Source organism: Panthera tigris, chromosome D2 (genome assembly GCF_018350195.1).
Source record: "Panthera tigris isolate Pti1 chromosome D2, P.tigris_Pti1_mat1.1, whole genome shotgun sequence".
Lineage (NCBI taxonomy): Eukaryota > Metazoa > Chordata > Mammalia > Carnivora > Felidae > Panthera > Panthera tigris.
In genome coordinates this window covers 12960981-12980868 of record NC_056670.1, presented here as the reverse complement: position 1 = coordinate 12980868, position 19888 = coordinate 12960981, and the positions used below count along the sequence as shown (strand labels likewise).

General features: G+C 43.6%; 1 protein-coding gene across 3 annotated transcripts in view; it reads right to left on the bottom strand.

Annotated features, from left to right (window-relative positions):
- Window positions 1-19888, bottom strand: part of B3GALNT2 (beta-1,3-N-acetylgalactosaminyltransferase 2) — a 75260-nt gene that overhangs the window by 41562 nt on the left and 13810 nt on the right. For 2 of the 3 annotated variants that reach the window (XM_042961309.1, XM_042961310.1), the window contains exons 1-2: window positions 15200-15509; window positions 687-834 (exon numbers count right to left, since the gene is read on the bottom strand). In XM_042961309.1, coding sequence (XP_042817243.1) covers window positions 687-834; window positions 15200-15311 — 260 coding nt within the window. In that variant the 5' untranslated portion in view covers window positions 15312-15509. Of the gene's footprint in view, window positions 1-686; window positions 835-15199; window positions 15510-19888 lie in introns of those variants that run through there. The other variant, XM_042961311.1, reaches the window with a different exon arrangement.

The window sequence follows — 19888 nt, the reverse complement described above, 5'->3', positions numbered from 1 at the left end:
AAAGGTCAACCCTGGAAGGGTAGTCAGGAAAAAGAGCATGGCGTACCACACACACTGCAGATCACACAACTAAAAAAGACCACAGAACAGAAAAAAACTAAGTGCGTCTCTGGGGAGTTAGCGAAAAGCATATTCACACACAAACTTGTCTAAGCGGAGAACTCTTCTGGACTAGAACCGTTTACAAATTACTTTTCTAAATCAAAGCAGAAACAAAGCAAAATAAAACAAACTAGGTATCTATAAATAGCAGGTATGTTAACCAATGAATATAGTCTCCCCCAACTATCTTTTGGCTAAGAGCCTCAGTTAAATTTACTTTTGTGGGACACCTGGGTGACTCAGTCAGTTAAGTGTCCGACTTCGGCTCAGGTCATGATCTCGTGGTTCGTGAGTTCGAGCCCCGTGTCGGGCTTTCTGTCAATGCGGAGCCCCTTGGGATCCTCTGCCTCCCTCTCTCTGCCTCTCCCTTGCTCATGTGCACACTTGCTCTGTCTCTCAAAACTAAATAAACATTAAGAAAAATTTCCTTTCGTGACTCAGTTACATGGAGGGAAGGCAAAACGAAATGGCCATTTCTCCCAGGGAGAAAGGCCACAGGCCTAAATTAGCATCTCTGACCATCCCCAAAGAAGTTTTTCACAACTCTTAGTAAATCGGGCAAGGTGCCGACGAAGCAGACCTACCGTTGCCTTAACGATGGATGTTGCATTAGATGCTTCAGCCAGGTGCTTCTTATCACATTTCGAAGTTCATGGTTATGGCGAGCTGACAACACACCAACTACGACATCATAGTGACTAGATTTCCACGGAGGAAATAAGGCCAATTGATCTAGAAATAAGCAACAATGAATTAGAAATGTCCTGTGTCAATTACTAAGTTCAGCACGTAACATAAAAATTTTATTACAGAACGTATGTTCATATGTGTAGAAAATACAAAGGAATACAAAGAAAAAAATGTTTTTTTAAATGTTTATTTTTGAGAGAGAGCGTGAGCAGGGGAGGGATAGAGAGAGAGGGAGACAAAGAATCCAAAGAGGTTCCAGGCTCTGAGCTGTCAGCACAGAGCCCGGTGTGGGGTTCGAACTGGGGAACCGTGACATCATGACCTGACCTGCAGTTGGGTGCTTAACTGAATGAGCCACCCAGGCACCCCAAAGAAAAATTTAAAAAGCACCCAGAGATGTACCAACCAGATAACCACTCATAACATTTTTGGTGCAGTCTTTTTGTCTTCCACACACATGGATGTACTTATGCTCACATAAGTACATAATTCTTTAGAACTAACAAGATGTTCATGGTGAGAATTGGTTTGGAAAGACGTGAGAATCGGTTTGGAAAGGCGCCATGGCATAAACCATGCAAGAGTCAGCAGTAAGAGTCTGTTAGGCCACAGGCAGAATCCTGGCTCTTTTTTATGACCTACAAAAGTTATTTAACTTCTTTCTTTTTTTGTTAGAGATTTTATTTTTTAATTTTTTTAAGTAATCTCTACTCCCAATGTTGGGACTCGAACTCATGACCCTGAGATAACAAGTCTCATGCTCCAGTGAATGAGCCAACCAGGCACCCTGAAAAGTTAATTAACTTCTTGAGCCTCAGTTTCCCTAACAACAAAGGGGTGCAGTAACTCTCATGGAAGTGTTGTAAAAATTAAATGAGATAATGTGTATAAAGGTCCTGGTTTGGTACCCAAATAGTAGGCACTCAACAGCGACCAAAAGCAACAACCACAACAAATATGTGCTTTCAAAGGTGAAAGCCTACGTTACCATCAGTTAGTAACTTTGGGAAACGAATGCTGGAAGGTATCAGAACCCTTATTAACACCAATAAATTCCACAGCCGACAGACCTTGTATCACTTGCTAAATATTCCAAAGAATGAAAGAGGAAGGCAATATTTCCAGTGAGGCAAAAAACAATCAAGTGAGGAGTCATGCAAATGGCTCATTTTTTATTGCTGTAAGGTCTGATGGGCAGGATTACGTTAAAAAAAAAAAAAAAAACACAAAACACCAAAACTCAAAAACTGTCCTTAGAAAGAAGACAGCAGGGAAAGATCCTTTGTTTTTTGTCACCAGTTTCAAAGCTGGAGAGTTACAAGCTCATATATAGCTCTGATGAGGGATCCGTTCTATCCCTTCCGCCAATGGTGGGAACTGATCCAAAATATTTTCAAAAATAAATTCTTGAAGGTCAGAGATCTTTACTGTATGAAGTGCAATGTTTTTATATGCCACAGGACCTAGGTATTTAGTCAAAAGTCAACAAAAACATAATACTATTTTTTCAAAGGACCAATTAAAATAATATAAAGAAAATCTGGGGGGCAGACAACAGGATACTTTAAGGACATTACCTTGAAACAATTCTAGGAATACAAGAATTTTTGTGTAGATACCTTATTTTCCACAATAGATATAGGTTTCTAAAAAAAAAAAATCAATCTAAATGGAATAAAGATACTTGTTATTTTAGCCTACTGTGAATCCTGTAGTGAAATGAATTCTTTTTTAAAGGCAAGAATTTATCTTTATGTAAATCCAAATCTTCCTAGACCAGCTTGCTTATAATGGACATTTATTGAACACCTATAATGTACACCTATATGTACAGAGTATCATTTTTTAAAATTTTTTTAGTTTATTTATTTTTGAGAGAGAGAGAGTGAAGGAGGGAGGGGCAGAGAGAGGGAGAGAGAGAATACCAAGTAGATTCTGTGCTGTCAGCGCTGAGCCCAATACCACGAACTGTGTGTGAGATCACAGCCTGAGCCAAAAACAAGAGTCAGATGCTTAACTGAATGAGCCACCCAGGAGCCCCCAGAGTATCATTTTAATTCTCACAACCCCATGAGGTAGGTGGGGCTGGCTCCTTATTAAACAGAGAAGAGGCACAGAGAACTCAGTAACTTCTGCTAAGTCAAACAACTAGTAAACGGCTAGGCTAAGGTTTAATCCCAGGCAATTTAACCCCATTCTTTTTCCTTTAAAAAAATTTTTAATGTTTTTATTTATATTTGAGAGAAAGAGAAAGAGAAAGAGAAAGAGAAAGAGAAAGAGAAAGAGAGAGAGAGACAGATCACAAGTGGGGGAGGGGCAGAAAGAGGGAGACAGAATCCAAAGCAAGCTCCAGGCTCTGAGTTGTCAGCACAGAGCTTAACGCAGGGCTCAAAGTCATGAACTGCGAGATCGTGACCTGGGCCAAAGTCTGACTTTTTTTTTTAAATTTTTTTTTTAATGTTTATTTATTTTTGACATAGAGGGAAAGAGAGACAGAGAGAGAAAGAGACAGAGCATGAGTGGGGGATTGGCAGAGAGAGAGGGAGACACAATCTGAAGCAGGCTCCAGGCCCTGAGCTGTCAGCACAGAGCCCGATGCGGGGCTCGAACTCAGAAACCGCGAGATCATGACCTGAGCCGAAGTCAGATGCTCAACCAACTGAGCCACCCAGGCACCCCAACTCCATTCTTTATCACTGTTCTATTAACAACACAGCTTGATGTAGCTCATGTGAGACTAAATTCTGATCTTGTGTTTGTAACACCAGTTCAAGCAGTGAATTAATGATAAGCAGATCACTGGAAATTCCGGTCAGCATGTTAATTTTTAAAAATTCATGGCCCAGGAACATTCTTTCTCAGATACGTGTAACCGTACACTGGAAGTTGTACCTACCGCTGGAACTAACTCTAAATGAGTCTGAATGTGGAGAACAGTTTAAACGCTTGTGCAAAATTGGCAATGATATCCCATTTCACCCCCTACTTTTTCAGAGAAATACTGATGGTAAGTACATTTTAGTGACAGAAATGAGGTGAATTTAGTAACCAGACGTAACTGACATTGATTCCACAACCAACAAGCAGCATGGGATTGATAACAAGGTATTTAAATCCCTTTTGCCTCGGTTTCCTAACTGGAAAAAACTGATACCAAAAACTCTTTGGCGAGTCTATGTCACCTGTTTCAATATGTCTTCCGGAAAGATTAAAAGCTAAGGAAGAGCAAAATCACATTTAACCTAAACGCCTCATTTACCTGACATCATCAGAAAACAAGGTTGTTGCACAAAAGTAAAATCGTAAAGTCACTAAAACAACCCTTTACATGCCAAATACTGCTGCCTCATTTTTGGTAGATAATTAAATCTTAGAGAAATGGATTACCTAAAACATAATTTCACCTGTTCTTGGTGGAAAAGTCTTCATGAAAAATTTCTCCAATGTCCCTTGCTCATTAACTCTACCCTTGCTTCAATTCAGAATCTGATCTTTCACTGGACCATGAGAGGGGCATCTACCCAGTGAGCCCCGAGTACCGTATGAAGTGCTGAATCACTGCGTGCTACACCTGAAACTAATGTAACAGTGTATATACGTTAACTACACTGGAATTAAAAAAAAAAAAGATAATTGGGAAATCTCGAACACTAGATACTGGAAGGCATCATTAATTTTCCTAATTGCGATGATGGTTTTGCGGTCATGTTTTTTTTTTAACATCTATCTCTAGAGATAATATACTAAGATATTTACGGAGAGAATAAGTTATCTGTGATTTGCTTCCAAATAAACCTGTGGGAAGAACTGGGTAGGAGTGTTTGTGAAAAATATTTAACTGTAGGTGTATGACTACATATTAATAGTTATAATCTTCTACTTCTGGGTATGTCTTAAACTTTTCATAATAAAAACTTAAAATATTGAAAAAGAAAAAAAAGCCCAAGAAACTCCAGGGCTATCCTAACAGCTTATTCCTGGTTTCTTCCTATCAGGCCAAACAAGATTTTTCTAAAAATAAATAAGTAAATAATAAAGATAACCATGTGGCAGGTGAAAATCCCATGGCTTCTGGTTGCAAATTACTTTTTGATCTCTCTGCCACTGCCAATCCTCTCTGCTTCTAATCCAGGTCTAAGCTGCTTGTGTTGAACTGCTTTCGTTCACATGCATTTCTCCCTTCCTAGCAGAAGAGAAGTACACAGGAGATTTTGGCCTTTTAAAAAAGCTTCTACTTCCTGGTGTGCCTGGGTGGCTCAGTCAGTTAAGCGTCCGACTTTGGTTCAGGTCATGATCTCATGGTTTGTGAGTTTGAGCCCCGAGTCGGGCTCTGTGCCGACAGCTCGGAGCCTGGAACCTGCTTTGGATTGTGTCTCCCTCTGTCTCTGCCCTTCCCCCACTCATGCTCTTTCTCTCGAAAATAATAAACATTAAAAAAATGTTTTTTAAAACCTTCTACTCCCAGATATATTGAAAAATAGGTTTCTAAAGATTCAGCCAAAAACCTGTTAGAAATAATAAACCAATTCAGTAAAGTTGCAAGATATACAATCTACAAAAATCAGTGGCACTTCTATATACTGATAACGAACTATCAAAGAAAAGAAATTGAGAAACGAATCCTACTGGGGCGCCTGGATGGCTCAGTCAGTTAAGAGTCAGAAAACTGATTTCAGCTCAGGTTATGATCCTGTGGTTTGTGAGTCCCAGCCTCACATCAGGCTCCATGCTGACAGTGTGGAGTCTGCTTGCTATTCTCTCTCTCCGTCCTTCTCCTGCTCTCGTGTTCTGTCTCTCTCGAAATAAATAAATTTAAAAAATTCTAAAAGAAACCAATTCTATTTACAATAGAATCACAAAGAATAAAATACCCAGGAATAAATTTAAACAAGAAGGTCAAAGACCTGCACACTGAAAGCTACAAGACACTGATGAAAGAAACTAAAGTACACAGAAGATCAATGGAATGCTATTCTGTGCTCACAGGTTGGAAGAATTTTTACATGTCCACACTACCCAAAGCAATCTATAGATTCAACGCAATCCCTATCAAAATTCCAATGGCCCTTTTCACAGAAATATAACAAACAATGCTAACGTTTGTATGGAACCACAAAAGACCTTAAATAGCCAAACCAATCTTGGGGAAGAACAAAGCTGGAGGCATCGTGCAGTATAAGCTATTCTAAGAGGGATGATTATAGCAATACAAGCCTACCTCAACAAACAAGAAAAATCTCAAATAAATAATCTAATCTTATACCAAAGAAGCTAGAAGAACAAAATCCAAGGCCAATAAAAAGAAGGAAATAATAAAGATCAGAGCAGAAATAAATGATATACAGACTAGGGGCACCTGGGTGGCTCAGTTGGTTAAGTATCCGACTTCTGATCTCAGCTCAGGTCTTGATCTCAGGGTCGTGAGTTCAAGCCCTGCCTTGGTCTCTGTGCTGGGTGTGAAGCATACTTAAAAAAAAAAAAAAAAAGATATACTGACTAAGAAAACAATGGAACAGATCAATGAAACCAGGTGCTGGTTCTTTGAAAACATGAACAAAATTGATAAACCTTTAGCTACACTCATCAAAAAAGGGAGAACAGACTCAAAATAAATACTATCAGAAATGAAGGAGGAGAAACAGCAACCAACACCACAGATATACAAAGGATTACAGGAACATATAAGGTCACTTGCCAACAAATCAGACAACCTAGAAGAAATGGGTAATTTCCTAGAAACATACAACCTTCCAAAACTGAATCAGTAAGAAAAAGAAAATTGAACAGACTGATTACTAGCAATGAAATTGAATCAGTAACCCAAAAACCAACCAAGTCCAGGACCAGATGCCTTCACAGGTAAATTCAAACAAACATTTAAAGACAAGTTAATATCTATTCCTCTCAAATACTCAAAAAATTGGAGAGGAAAGAAAACTTTCAAAATTATTCCACAAGACCAGCATTACTTCGATACCAAAACCAGATAAAGACACTACAAAAAAAGAAAGCTACAGACCAAGGTCTCTGATGAACACAGATGCAAAAAATGTCAACAAAATATCAGCAAACCGACAATACAATACATTAAAAAAATCTTTCACCACGACCAAGTGGGATTTATTCCAGGGATGCAAGAGTGGGTCAGTATTTGCAAATCAAATCAACACGACTGAAAGATATATGCACCCCTATGTTTATTGCTGCATGATATTTACAGCAGCCAGGATACAGAAGCAGTCCGAGTGCCCATCCATAGATGAATGAAGATGTGCTATATATACACAATGGAATGTTACTCAGCCATAAAGGATGAGATCTTGCCATGTGTGACAACACGGATGGACCAAGAGGGTATAATGCTAAGTGAAATAAGTCAGAGAAAGATGAATACCACGTGCTTTCACTCATGTTTGGAATTTAAGAAACAAATGATGAAACAAAGAAAAAAAGAGACAAATGAAAAAGTAGACTTTTTTTTTTTAATGTTTATTTTTGAGAGAGAGAGAGAATGAGAGACAGAGAATGCCAGTAGGGGAGGGGTAGAGAGAGAAGGGGACAGAGGATTAGAAGCAGGCTCTGCACTGACAGCAGAGAGCCTGACGTGGGGCTCGAATTCATGAACCATGACCTGAGCTGAAGTTGGGCGCTCAACCAACTGAGCCACCCAGGTGCCCCAGACCAGACTCTTAAATACGGCGAACAAACTGGTGGTTGCCAGAAGGGAGGCGGAGTCACAGGTGAAAAAACTGAAAAACAAAAAACTGGAGGCATTACACTCCCTGATTTCAAACTGTATTACAAAGATACAGTAACCAAAACGGTATGGTTTTGGCATAAAAACTGACACACAGATCAATGGAATAGAGAGCCCAGAAATAAACCCACAATTATATGGTCAATTAATCTACAAAGGAGGCAAGACTATACAATAGAGAAAGGAGTCTCTTTAATAGACGGTGTTGGGAAAATTGGACAGTCACATGCAAAAGAATGACACTGGACCACTACCTTATACTATACACAATATCAACTCAAAATGGATCAAAGACTTGAACATAAGACCTGGTACCATAAAACTCCTGGAATAAAACATAGGTGGTAAGCTCCTTGACACTGGTTTTGTGGATGATTTTTTGGATTTGACACCAAAATTAAATGCAACAAAAGCAAAAGTAAACATCAAACTAAAAAGCTTCTGCACAGCAAAGGAAACCATCAACAAAATGAAAAGGCAGTCTATGAATGGGAGAAAATAATTTGCAAATCATGGGTCTGATAAGGGGTTAATACTGAAAATATGTAAAAAAACAAAACAAAACAAAACAAAACAAAACTCTTACAACTCAATAACAAAAAACCCAAGTGGTCCAATTGAAAAATAGGCAGAAGATCTGAATAGACATATCTCCAAAGACAACATACAGATGGCCAACAGGTACATGAAAAGATGGCCGACATAACTCACCATCAGGGAAATGCAAATCAAAATCAAATGAAATACCACCTCACACCTGGCAGAACGGCTAGTATCAAAAAGACAAGAAACAACAAGTGTTGGTAACAAAGTGTAGAAAAAGGAAGGTTCCTGCACCGTCAGTGGGACTATAAGATGTTGTAACCATTGTATTAAGCAGCATGGAGCTTCCTCAAAAAATTAAAAATAGAACTACCACACGATCCAGTAATTCCACTTCTGGGTATTTACCCGAAGGAAACGAAAACAGTCACTGGAGAAGGTATCTGCACCCCCACGTTCACCGCAGCACTGTTTACGATGGCCAAGACATGGAAATAACCTGTGTTCGCTGACAGATATGAATGGATAAAGAAAACGTGTTCTATATAAACACAGTGGAATATTACTTGCCATAAAAAAGAAGGAAATCTTGCCATTTCTGACCATGTGGACAGACTTTGAGGGTGTTACGCTAGGTGAACCAAGTAAGACAAAGAAAGACAAATAAAGTACGGTCTCACTTAAAAAAATTTTTTTTAATGTTTATTTATTATCGAGAGACAGAGAGACACAGAGCATGAGCAGGGGAGGGGCCAAGAGATGGAGAGACACAGAATCTGAAGCGGGCTCCAGGCTCTGAGCTGTCAGCACAGAGCCCGACACGGGGCTCAAACTCACAAATCGCAAGATCATGACCTGAGCCGAAGTCGGATGCTTAACTGACTAAGCTACCCAGGTGCCCCAGTACGGTCTTACTTTAAAAAAAAAAAAAAAAAAGTTTATTTTTGAGAGAGAGAGCATGGGGGAGGGGCAGAGAGAGAGCGTCCCAAGCAGGCTCCATGGTGTCAGTGCAGAGCCCAATGGTGGGCTCCATCTCACGAACTGTGAGATCATGACCTGAGCTGAGATCGGGTGTTAACCAACTGAGCCACCCTGGGGGCCCTGGGCTCACTTTTATGTAGAATCTTAACAAAATAAAACACTGAACTCATATATAGAGAGAGAACAGATGGGTGGGGGGGGGGGCAGTGGCCAAAATGGGTGAAGGTGGTCAAAAGGTACAAACTTTTAGTTAAGAAAATAAAGAAGTCATGGGATGTAATATACACCTTGTTGCTACACTTGATAATGCTGTAATGCACACTTAAAAGCTGCTAAGATAAGAGAGTACATCTTAAAGTTCTCATCACAAGAAAAAAATTGTAACTGTGTGGTGATGGACGTATACTGGACGTATTGTGTTCCTTCTGCAATATGTACACATACTGAATCAATGGCATACACCTGAAACTCATGTAGTAGGTCAATTATATCTCAATTAAAATAACAGGTTTCTTCTATCACATAACAGCAATGTAAATCAGTCCAAAAGACTCGTGAGTACTGCTTTCCCCGGCGGAAAACCCACAGTGGATGCTCAATGAATACCTGTGAAAGAATGCCCAAGTTCCTAACGCCCTTGAGCAATGCTGGCCTCCACACTTTCAGCACCCTCTGCTATATGTTGCAAGCGCCCTGTTTGATTCTGGTGTCTGAAGACAGGAAAAGAAGAAATGAAAAACTAAGAAGTAAACATGATACAACAAGACACAAAGATAATTCAGAGATAAAATGCAAGTAGCCAACAAACCTACGATAAAGTGTTCAATTTCACTCGGAATCAAGTTTGAATGAGAGCAATAAAATACCAATTTTTGCCTACATTCAGACCGACAAACATCTTCTTAAATAATACCTCAACAATTGGTATGTCAAGGAAGTGGTGAGAGTCATTTCAAGGAAATGGCTCCTCTCCTCCATCGCTGCTGGAATGTAATTTGGTCATCTTTTTCAGGACAATTTGCCAATACACAGGAAATACCTCAGAACTGTATAACTTCTGCCCAGCAATTCCATGTCTAAGAACTTATTTTTAGAGATAATCAGCGATGGGGGGGCGCCTGGGTGGCTCGGTTGGTTAAGTATGACTTTGGCTCAGGTCATGATCTCACTGCTCGTGAGTTCGAGCCCCGTGTCGGGCGCTGTGCTGACAACCTGGAGACTGGAGCCTGCTTCGGATTTTGTGTCTCCCTCTCTTTCTGCCCCTCCCCTGCTCGTGCTCTCTCAGAAATAAATAAACATGAAAAAAAATGAAAAAAAAAAAAACAGCAATGCACTAAAAGATCTCCGTCCATCACAGTATCATTTATCAACAGTGAAAAAGTTCAAAATACATACATTCGGGAATAAGGGATTAAATTACAGTGTATCTATATGCCAGAATATTATGCAGCCACTAAAACGATGTCGTAGAATTACGTTATACGGTTATTCACCATATTAAGGTAAGCAGATTGTAAGAACTATGTACACACCGTGTGGTCCCATTTATATAAAGCCCCAAAACAGGCAAATATCTGCCACTTGAGATCAGGGGAGTGGTTACCACTCTTGGTAGTGACGGAAGAGAGCATGAAGGGAGCTTCCGGCGTGCTGTCTCAGCTGGCTGTATTCAGCTTATGAAACTAGATCAAGCTACACATTTACATGCACTTTTCTGAATGTATATGATACGTCAACACGATTTTTTAAAAATACTAATTTCCCTCAAACATGCACTGTAAGTATGTGCATTCAAAAACTGTAATATGGATCATTTTTCCTGTTTTTTAAAAATAATTTCAACTTTTCTACAAAGAACTTGTTTTGCTTCTATAAGACAAAATTTTAAATCATAGGGTCATCACGGAAGGTGATTACATGATCTATAGGTGACAAAATCATGCATACTTCCCAGTTTTATTCTCTTGATTCATTTCTCCCAATTACTAAGCACTTTCTCCTACATTCACTCTTCTAGATGGTAGATATATAGCAACAAACAAATCTTCATGTCAGGAATCATTCAAACCCCACACAATCTCCCTGAGGACAACAACATTTCTCTTCTCTAGTATGTAATATATCCTGAGGGTCTGGCAATCTGCTAGGCTCTGCACTTGGGAGTGGACATCCAAAAGTTTATTAGACCAAGGGAGGTTGACCTCAAAAAACTGTTTAAAACAGGCCCAAGGATTCTTTTTTTTTTTTTTTTTTTTTAATGTTTATTTCTTTTTGAGAGAGAGAGGGAGAGAGAGCATGCACGAGCAGGGGAGGGACAAAAAGAGAGGGAGCCACAGAATCCAAAAAAAGCAGGCTCCAGGCTCTGAGCTGTCGGCACAGAGCCTGACACCGGACTTGAACTCATGAACTGAGCCATGAGATCATGACCTGAACCGAAGTCTGACGCTCACCCCAGGGAGCCACCCAGGTGCCCCTAGGCCCAAGGATTCCTAAGAATCAAACCAAAATTTCTGTTCTCACATGTACCCTCTCAGACGAATCAATCACAGATTGGTCACAAATAAGCAGAAATCCTGAAAAGGAGGGAAACGGAAATTCATCACAGATCTGCTGATGAAGACAATCAGCATGCTCTCGCCAATTTCAGAAACCTCCCCAAACACCTCACTAGCACAAGAACCAGCCACCAGTCTCCTACTCCTCCTCTTTACAATTCATGGGAGTGTTTACTATGAATCAGGCACTTTTCTGGGTGTTTTACTAATTGAGTCTTCACAATAACCCTATGAGATCATCATTTTATAAATAAGGACACCAAAGCACGGAGACAAGATTAACATAAAGGGATAATTTTGGATGAACCAGCGCTAGGCAAGCTTGCAAAGCAGGCGCACTTTGTCTCTGGCCTTCTCCTGGCTCCCTGTCTGTTTCAGTTCGACAGACTGTGAGGACCTGGGAGCAGGGACCGTGCGTCTAGAACCGTACCTAGCACTCCAAGCGATATGCTTCTTTCCTTTCTCTTTGCTTTCTTTCTCTCCAAACATCCCAGAAAGAGGAGGCTTCTTCTGTCTCATCATTTTTCTAAATTTATTGTTAAATAATTCCTGCTAAGGCATTACCCCAAATGAATTATGTTTATTAGATATACCCTGTATCTATATTCTCCAGTCCAGTCTCTGTCTCCAGTTTCCTCATCACCCCTAGGCGTGCTGCATTTCACAACAGACCTGCTTCCTCTTCAATAGTTGGTGACCATATTTCACGTGTCTAACGTGAGCCGCTATGTTAAAAAAAGCACCAGGTACTAACAGGACTCCCTCACTGCATTCAGGTCCCTGCCTCAACTAAGAAGTGTCCCCTGACCTATTTAAAACGGCAGTATACCATTCTCTAGCCTCTGACACTGCTTTATTTTTGTCATCCCACTTATCAGTATCCCCTATGATATTTACTAATTATTTTCTATGTTCTATCTCCCCTTCTAATTTGTAAACCGCATGACAGCAGGGACTTGATCTGGATTATTGTTGTTAATGCCACACCTACAACAGGGGTGGGCACAGAGTAGGCTCTCAGATATTTGCTCGATCGACTACAGATCAGAGGTTCTTTTTCAATATTCAGGGAAGGTAAATCTCCCTTTAAAAAAATACTGCCACAGGATGCCTGGGTGGCTCAGTCGGTTGAATTGGTTGAGCAGCCGACAGGCTCAGGTCATGATGTCACGGCTCATGAGTTCCAGCCCCGCATTGGGCTCGGAGCCTGCTTCAGATCCTCTGTCTCCCCCTGTCTCTGTCCCTCCCCTGCTTGTGCTCGCTTTCTCTCAAAAATAAATAAACATCAAAAAAAAAAATACTTTATAAAAAAAATACTGTCACAACTTAATGAGACTGAAGACAAAGGGGCAGAAAAGAGAACAAAAACAAATCTTGAAACATTAATTTGCTGGAAGAAACAAAATCTTGGGTTTTCTCTCTCACTTTAGGCTTAAGTATAAGAGCTGAAATGTAAAAATGTTCAAATGTTTTAGTTTGAACATGGTGGTAACACAATGGGAAAGGGAGCCGCAGGAAATTTTAGCAATCGATAGGCTTCTACGGTCTTTAGTTTTGAAAAGTAAGTTAGGAGTCCTTCAGGTTTCATTTAGATTAAAATGCCTAATTTACCATCTAACCAGAGGCACAATATCCATCTAAAGTCAAAGTTAATTTATATAACTAGTACTGATTTCTTCACCTACAGCCTGCTCCTTTTCATGGCCTACATCCTAGTTTCCTAATCTAGCTTAGTCAAACTTCACAGCAGATAAGCGCATCATCCAAACACTACGGGGATAGGAGAAACTTCACTAAACTAAGAAATTGCCAGGCTGGCCTACTAAGTTTAAAGCTTGACGGGGTGCCTGGGTGGCCCAGTCAGTTAAGTGTGGGACTCTTGATTTCGGCTCAGGTCATGATCTCACAGTTTGTGGGTTTGAGTCCTGGGTGATGATGGCATGGAGTCTGCTGGAGATTCGTTCTCTCTCTCTAGATCTCTGCCTCTCCCCTGCTCGCATGCTCTATCGCTCTCAAAATACATAAATAAACTTAAAAAAAAAAAAAAAAAGGCTTGAAAGCCGACTTTTTGCTTGTTTCTTGAACCCCAAAAGACTACTAAGGTCATAAATATCCTAAGAATGCTCTGCAAGTAAATTCTAGTAGTGCTCCCTCATCATACAAAAAAGGAAAGAAACTTGTATAACACAAACCTAACAGACGTTACAAAGTATTTTATCTCTATTGCACCCTTTCCTTAGATCAGTTTTAAAAACCCTAAACCAACCAACCAACCAACCAACAAACCCCAAACCCCAACCTGTTAACAGGTAAAATGCCCTATAACAACTTTATTTTCCTTAAATAATTTAAACAGTATTTTAATTCTATTCAGGTCACACAAACAGCTTTTTCAAAGAGCTTGTGGTTCGCCTAATAGGAAAAGATTCTAAGAGACTGTTACCAGAATAAAGAACCCCAATTCCAACAACGAGATTGCTTTGAGGATTGCCCAATTAGTTTCTATGCTTTCTACTAAAAAGTTAAGGCACGGACCCGTCTCAGAATTGCAAATACTCAATTCTAATTCTTCAAACTTTTGGATAAGAAAACAGCTGTTTTGGGGAGAAGTGGTAAGGAAAAAACTCCCCAAGTAGTTAGAACACAAGACAACTATTACCTCAGTTTAAAAACAGCCTTCTAGGTTTCTTTCTATGTCCTAAGGCAAGCCCTTAAAAAAGAAGACAAGATAAAAAAAGGAAACCCATTAACAAAAAAGGGTGGTAAAACCCATTAACAAAAAAAGCCCACTGGGTTCCCAACTATGGACAACGCACTCGACTGGGCTGTGAAATGATCAAGATTTCACTCCCCTGGGAGAGTAAGCTTTAGAACAAGTGGATACGATCGCTAGAGAATTTTCTATTTTCACGTATACTTCATTAATAGGCTTTGCGAGCCAAACTCCCAGAAACAATTCCTCTCGTATCCATGCCCTATTTCACGTCCAGATTTGTTTCACCGACTTGCATCATAGTTTTCAAAGAAAACAAAAAGGAGTATACTCTTAAGGCAAAGTTCCCGTGAAAAGCAAGACCCAGCCTTTTCAGACACGCACAGGCATCGCCCATGACACTAAGACCTCCAAGTCTAGACCGAGTTAAGTCCAACAGCTTGGGGAGGGAGCAGGCAGCCTGGCACCCGAGCCCGGGCGCACGCAGCCGCCGCCTGCGGCTGAAGGACACAAGGTTTTGCTCCCAGGGCCAGCGGGCAGGAGGCGGACAACTCCGACCAGGCCTGGGGGACAGACGAAGGACTCGCGGTGGCGGTGCCCATAAAGGAAAGCGGGAGGTGAGAAGCGGCGGGGACACGCACCGAGAAACGCGCCCTCAAGTTTGCCCGATTCAACGCCCCGGGGATGAAAAGAGCCATTTGTCTCGTGTGGGGACGGTCGCGTTCGGCCCGTCCCCCCCCCTGCGGGACTCCCGGCGGGGCTCCGCGGAGGAAGCCGCCCGGGGAGGGGGGGGGGGGGGCTCGGAGTCGGCCTCCCGCCCCTCGCGGCCTCTCGGCCCGCCGGGCCCCAGGACCTCACCTGCGGGGCCGGCCCCGGAGGCGCGGGCGGGCGGCGGGGAGCGCAGCCGCAGCCAGAGGTGCAGCGCGGCCCCGAGCACACACGGGCACAGCAGCACCAGCCAGTTTCGCATTGGCCGCCCCCGCCGGCTCCACCTCGCGCCCCCGCCGCGCGCCGGGCTCTCCCGCGTCCCGGCGGAGAGGGAGGGGACCGGCGAAGAGAAAGGCCGAGGGGCGGCGGCCGACGCACGCGCGACCACTCTGGGCACGCCTGCCCTCGGGCCCGCCGCCGTCCGGACTCCTGGCGGCTCCGGCCCCGCGCCTCAGGTTCCTCCAACCGCGGGCGGCGCCGGCTCAGCCGGCCAGGCCCCGCCCCCTCCGCTTGGCCTACCCCCTCCCCCCCGGGCCCGCCCACCTTTCGTCTCACTCGCCCCGCCCCCTTCCCGCGTCCCCTCCCGCGCCTGCAGGCCAGTCGGGAGCTGAAGTCCCGCTCTGGGCTCAGGCAGGGGGCGCACCCCAGTGAGCCAGAGGCTCGGAAACCACATTTCCCATAACCGCGTGCACTTGCTTCCGTCACTCGGCGGTCGCGGAGGCGAAGCGCGAAGCCCCACAGGGAGCATGCGCATCCCTTCTCAACGCCTACTGCCCCCCGACGGCCGAGGGGAGGCGGTGCCGGTCGCCCCTGTGCTCAGAGGCTGACTGACGGGACCCGCCGAAGGAAACAGCTGCCGAGGCGAAGGCTCCCGGCTGCCTCGGATTTAAAGATCTGCGTGACGCTAGGTTTCGATCACGCAGAGCTCCACTGTGCGAATGCTGACCTTCCCTGGGAGTTGGGATCCTGCTGACGTTTCCTTGGCCCGAGAGCAGGCCGAGGCAGTCCGAGGCGTGTGTCTTCAGCGGTGAATCATCCGTCAAGTGCTAGTGCTGGTGCGCCGTGTACCCGGCTCCTCGCCCGGCCCTGTCCTCCGGGAGCTCTGGTTGGGGCCGCACCCCGGGGTCCAGCTGTGGGGCAGGACAGCTGCGGTCCAGTAGGAGGTGAAATTCCACGTGCTCCCGATTCAGACGGGGGAGGGGGGCAAGGTGGCCCCTCCCCCAGGACGGAGCCGTGGCGCGGGCCGCGCGGGTCCCGTGGGAGGGATCCGAGCAGCCCTCCTCGGAGACCGGGCCCTGCCCGGCGTCGTGCAGCGCGGCCCCGGGGGCAGGAACCCCCGGGCCCGCGCAGGGCCAGACACGCGAGGGCCCCCGGTTGAGGCGCGAGGCAGTCGGGGCGCACGTGCTACAAAGGGGAGGGAAGGATGAAAAGGAACACCTGGGGTTGGGTTGGTTTTTTTTTTTTCCGTTTCGTTTTTGGTTTTTCCTTTTTTTCTTTTTCTTTTTTTTTTCAATTCCCACAAGTTGTGGCACCAGAAGGTAACTGCTGTCGAGTAAAGTCTTGGTCGAAAGCGATAGAAAATCCATTTCAAACACGCTTAAGGGGGAAAAAAAGCTAATTTATTCAAGTAACTCAGGAGGAGTCTGGCAGTACCGGAGTCTTATTGAGTGGCAATGTAATCGCAGCAAAACAACCTTCTATTAAAATCACATTTTTAGGGGCGCCTGGGTGGCGCAGTCGGTTAAGCGGCCGATTCAGCTCAGGTCACGATCTCGAGGTCCGTGAGTTCGAGCCCCGCTTCGGGCTCTGTGCTGACAGCTCAGAGCCTGGAGCCTGTTTCCGATTCTGTGTCTCCCTCTCTCTCTGCCCCTCCCCTGTTCATGCTCTGTCTCTCTCTGTCTCAAAAATAAATAAACATTTAAAAAAAAAATAAAATCACAGTTTTTAAAAAGTAGACCCCACACCCAAAGTGGGGCTTGAACTCAAGACCCTGAGATTAAGAGTCACACGCTCTACCAACTGAGCCAGCCAGGCGCCCCTAAAATTACTTTGTATTCAAGTGTTTTGTAATGTTGTTTGTATTTAATTTTAAAATCTCTTTTGATTTAATAGTTGTATAAAATCTGTACGTCTGTACTTAATAAAAACAATGTAATGAATGTGGGGTATGAAATATCTTTTTCCCTTTAAAGGGATTTGTATATTTTTTAGCTAATCTATTGCTACCTAACAAATTATTCCAAAACTTTTATTTGTTTTAAAATGTTTATTTATTTTGAGAGAGTGCATGCAAGCAGGGGAGGGCCAGAGAGAGAGGGGGGGGGAGAGAGAGAATCCCAAGCAGGCTCCACGCAGAACCAGACAGGGCTTGATCCCACAACGGGCGAGATTAGGACCTGAGCTGAAACCAAGAGTTGAACACTTAACCAACTGAGTCACCCAGGCACCCCACTCCAACACTTTAAAACGTCAATAATTATTTATTATCTCTTAACAATTTCTGTGAGTCAGGAACTTGGGGGCTAGGTTCTGGTTCAGGGTCTCCTGTAAAGCTGCTGGGGCTGTGGTCATCCGAAGGCTTGACTGGTGCTGGAGAATCGGCTTCCTAGGTGGTTCACTTCCATGGTTAGCAAAGTGGTTCTGCCTTTTGGCCTAAGCTCCTCTCTGAGTGGGTTTCTCCCACAAGACGCTTTAATGTCCCCACACCATAGTGGCTTGCTTCCCCAAGAGCTGGAGATCCAAGAGACCAGCACAGATGCGGTGATGCCTTTTATGAAGGATCCCTGCAAGACACACACTGGCACTTCTGCAGTGTTCTATTGGTTACAAAGATAACTGTGATTCACTATGGGAGGGACCACACAAAGATGTGAGCACCAGGAAGCAAGGATCATTGTGGGGTCATGTTAGAGGTTGGCTACCACAGTGTATTATGCAAATCAGAGAAACACTACTGTCTCTAAACAGTGTGGGGAGTCTTTAGGGGTCCCTACTACTCGCCATGGCCCCTGAATACTCCTAGGACAAGAAAGAACGATATTTTCTTCTTGTGGAAAACAGAATTAGCAGGCTGTGATCTTGGTGGTTCTTGGGCAAATGTCACCAAATTCTGTGTGCCCCTTTCCCAGAATGTTTACATGTAGCAATAAGGAAGGAGGGTGTGTAATGCGTACAGATTTCTTGTTAGAAATTCTTTTAGAAACTATGCCTACCTACTCCCTACATTTTTTTAAAGATTTTATTTTTAAGTAATGTCTACACCCAATGTGGGGCTCGAATTTGTAACACCAAGATCAAGAGTCACGTGCTCCACTGACTAGACCAGCCAGGTGCCCCTGCTCTCTACATTTTACTGAAAGAAATTGTTAAAGTAATAATTGGTTGTTACTAGGGGTGTCCAGCTTTTCCTCTTTAAGAAGGGTAGTAGAAGGGGCACACTGATTCACATAAAATGCCACCCTGTAGGCAGAATCCCCAACTTCTGGGGTGGTAAATGGCTGGCAGCGTTCAGGGCACACGGGTGGGGTCGCTGCAGTACCAGCCGCAGCCCCACGGATTGACCTCTTGTGCTCTGCCAGCAGGTGCCCTGCCTCTGGGTACCTGCGGGAAAGCTGCGAGGGGCCCTAGGGCAGCAAATTTTTAAAAAGAAAGACAGATGGGGCACTTGGGTGGCTCAGCCTGTTAAGCATCCGACTTTGGCTCAGGTCATGATCTCACAGCTCATGAGTTCAAGCCCCATGTTGGGCTTTGTGCTGACAGTTCAGAGCCTGGAGCCTGGTTCAGATTCTGTGTCTCCCTCTCTCTCTGCCCCTTCCCTGCTCACACACACACTCTCTCTCTCTCTCAAAAATAAATACACATTAAACAATAATAATGAAAGAAAGAAAAAAAGAAGGGTAGTAAAAGGCCTCTGCTGATACCCTAACATTTTCATTTTGTGGTTAGAGAATTATAATGAGTTAACCCCCTAATTTAAGCAGATCTATTTATTCAACAAATCTTTAACTGAGCATCTATTATGTGCCAGGCACTTTGGTAGGTACTTTGTTAAATCGATGAACAAGACAAAGATCCCTGTCCGGTGATGGCGTGGAGCCAAATGTAGACTATAGCTCTAATAAAGGAATACATTTAGCAGCATGTAGATGATGATAAGTGTTAACAGAAAATAGGAGAAGTGGAGCAGGGTAGGGAAGGTGGGAATGAAGCACTGAAATGGGGCCGACTGCAATCTTAAACAGTATTTAAACAACTGTTCAAAGCTACAATGTGCGCTCAAGGGAGGGATAAATAAAACCATCCTAACACACGGGACTGAGTCAGGCGCTGTTCCTTCAATTACCAAAATGCTTTGACCTACAGGGGGAACCTCACTGACAAGCCTATAACAGCGTTTTGGGTTAACTTTTTAGCACCTTCCCATCTCACCACAGTGAGAGCTGTTCTATCACCTGTTCCATAGGTCCAGTGACCCTTCCACTTGCTTGGTGTGTGCTATCCCCTAACAAACTCAAGACTAAGGCGGGTAAAAATCATAAGAGAGACAATGTGCAGAATGGAAAGAATAGAATTAAAAAAAAAAAAAAGATGATGTAAAGGGCCCGTTAAGTCAAGGTCCTCCTAGTTTAAGATGTGAAGGGGTAAGCAGAGAATTAGGATCAGGGTAGGGCAGACCGGGATGGTCGGTCACCCAGCTTGCATTTCCGTGTAACCAGAGAAAGGAATCACAGAGTCGTGGCCGCACAAAGCAGGAGGTATCTGACCAAGCCCAAGGCGTCCCAGGGAAGGTCATCCTTTGAAAACACAGGGCTGGAACTTGAAATCAAACAGGCCTGTTAG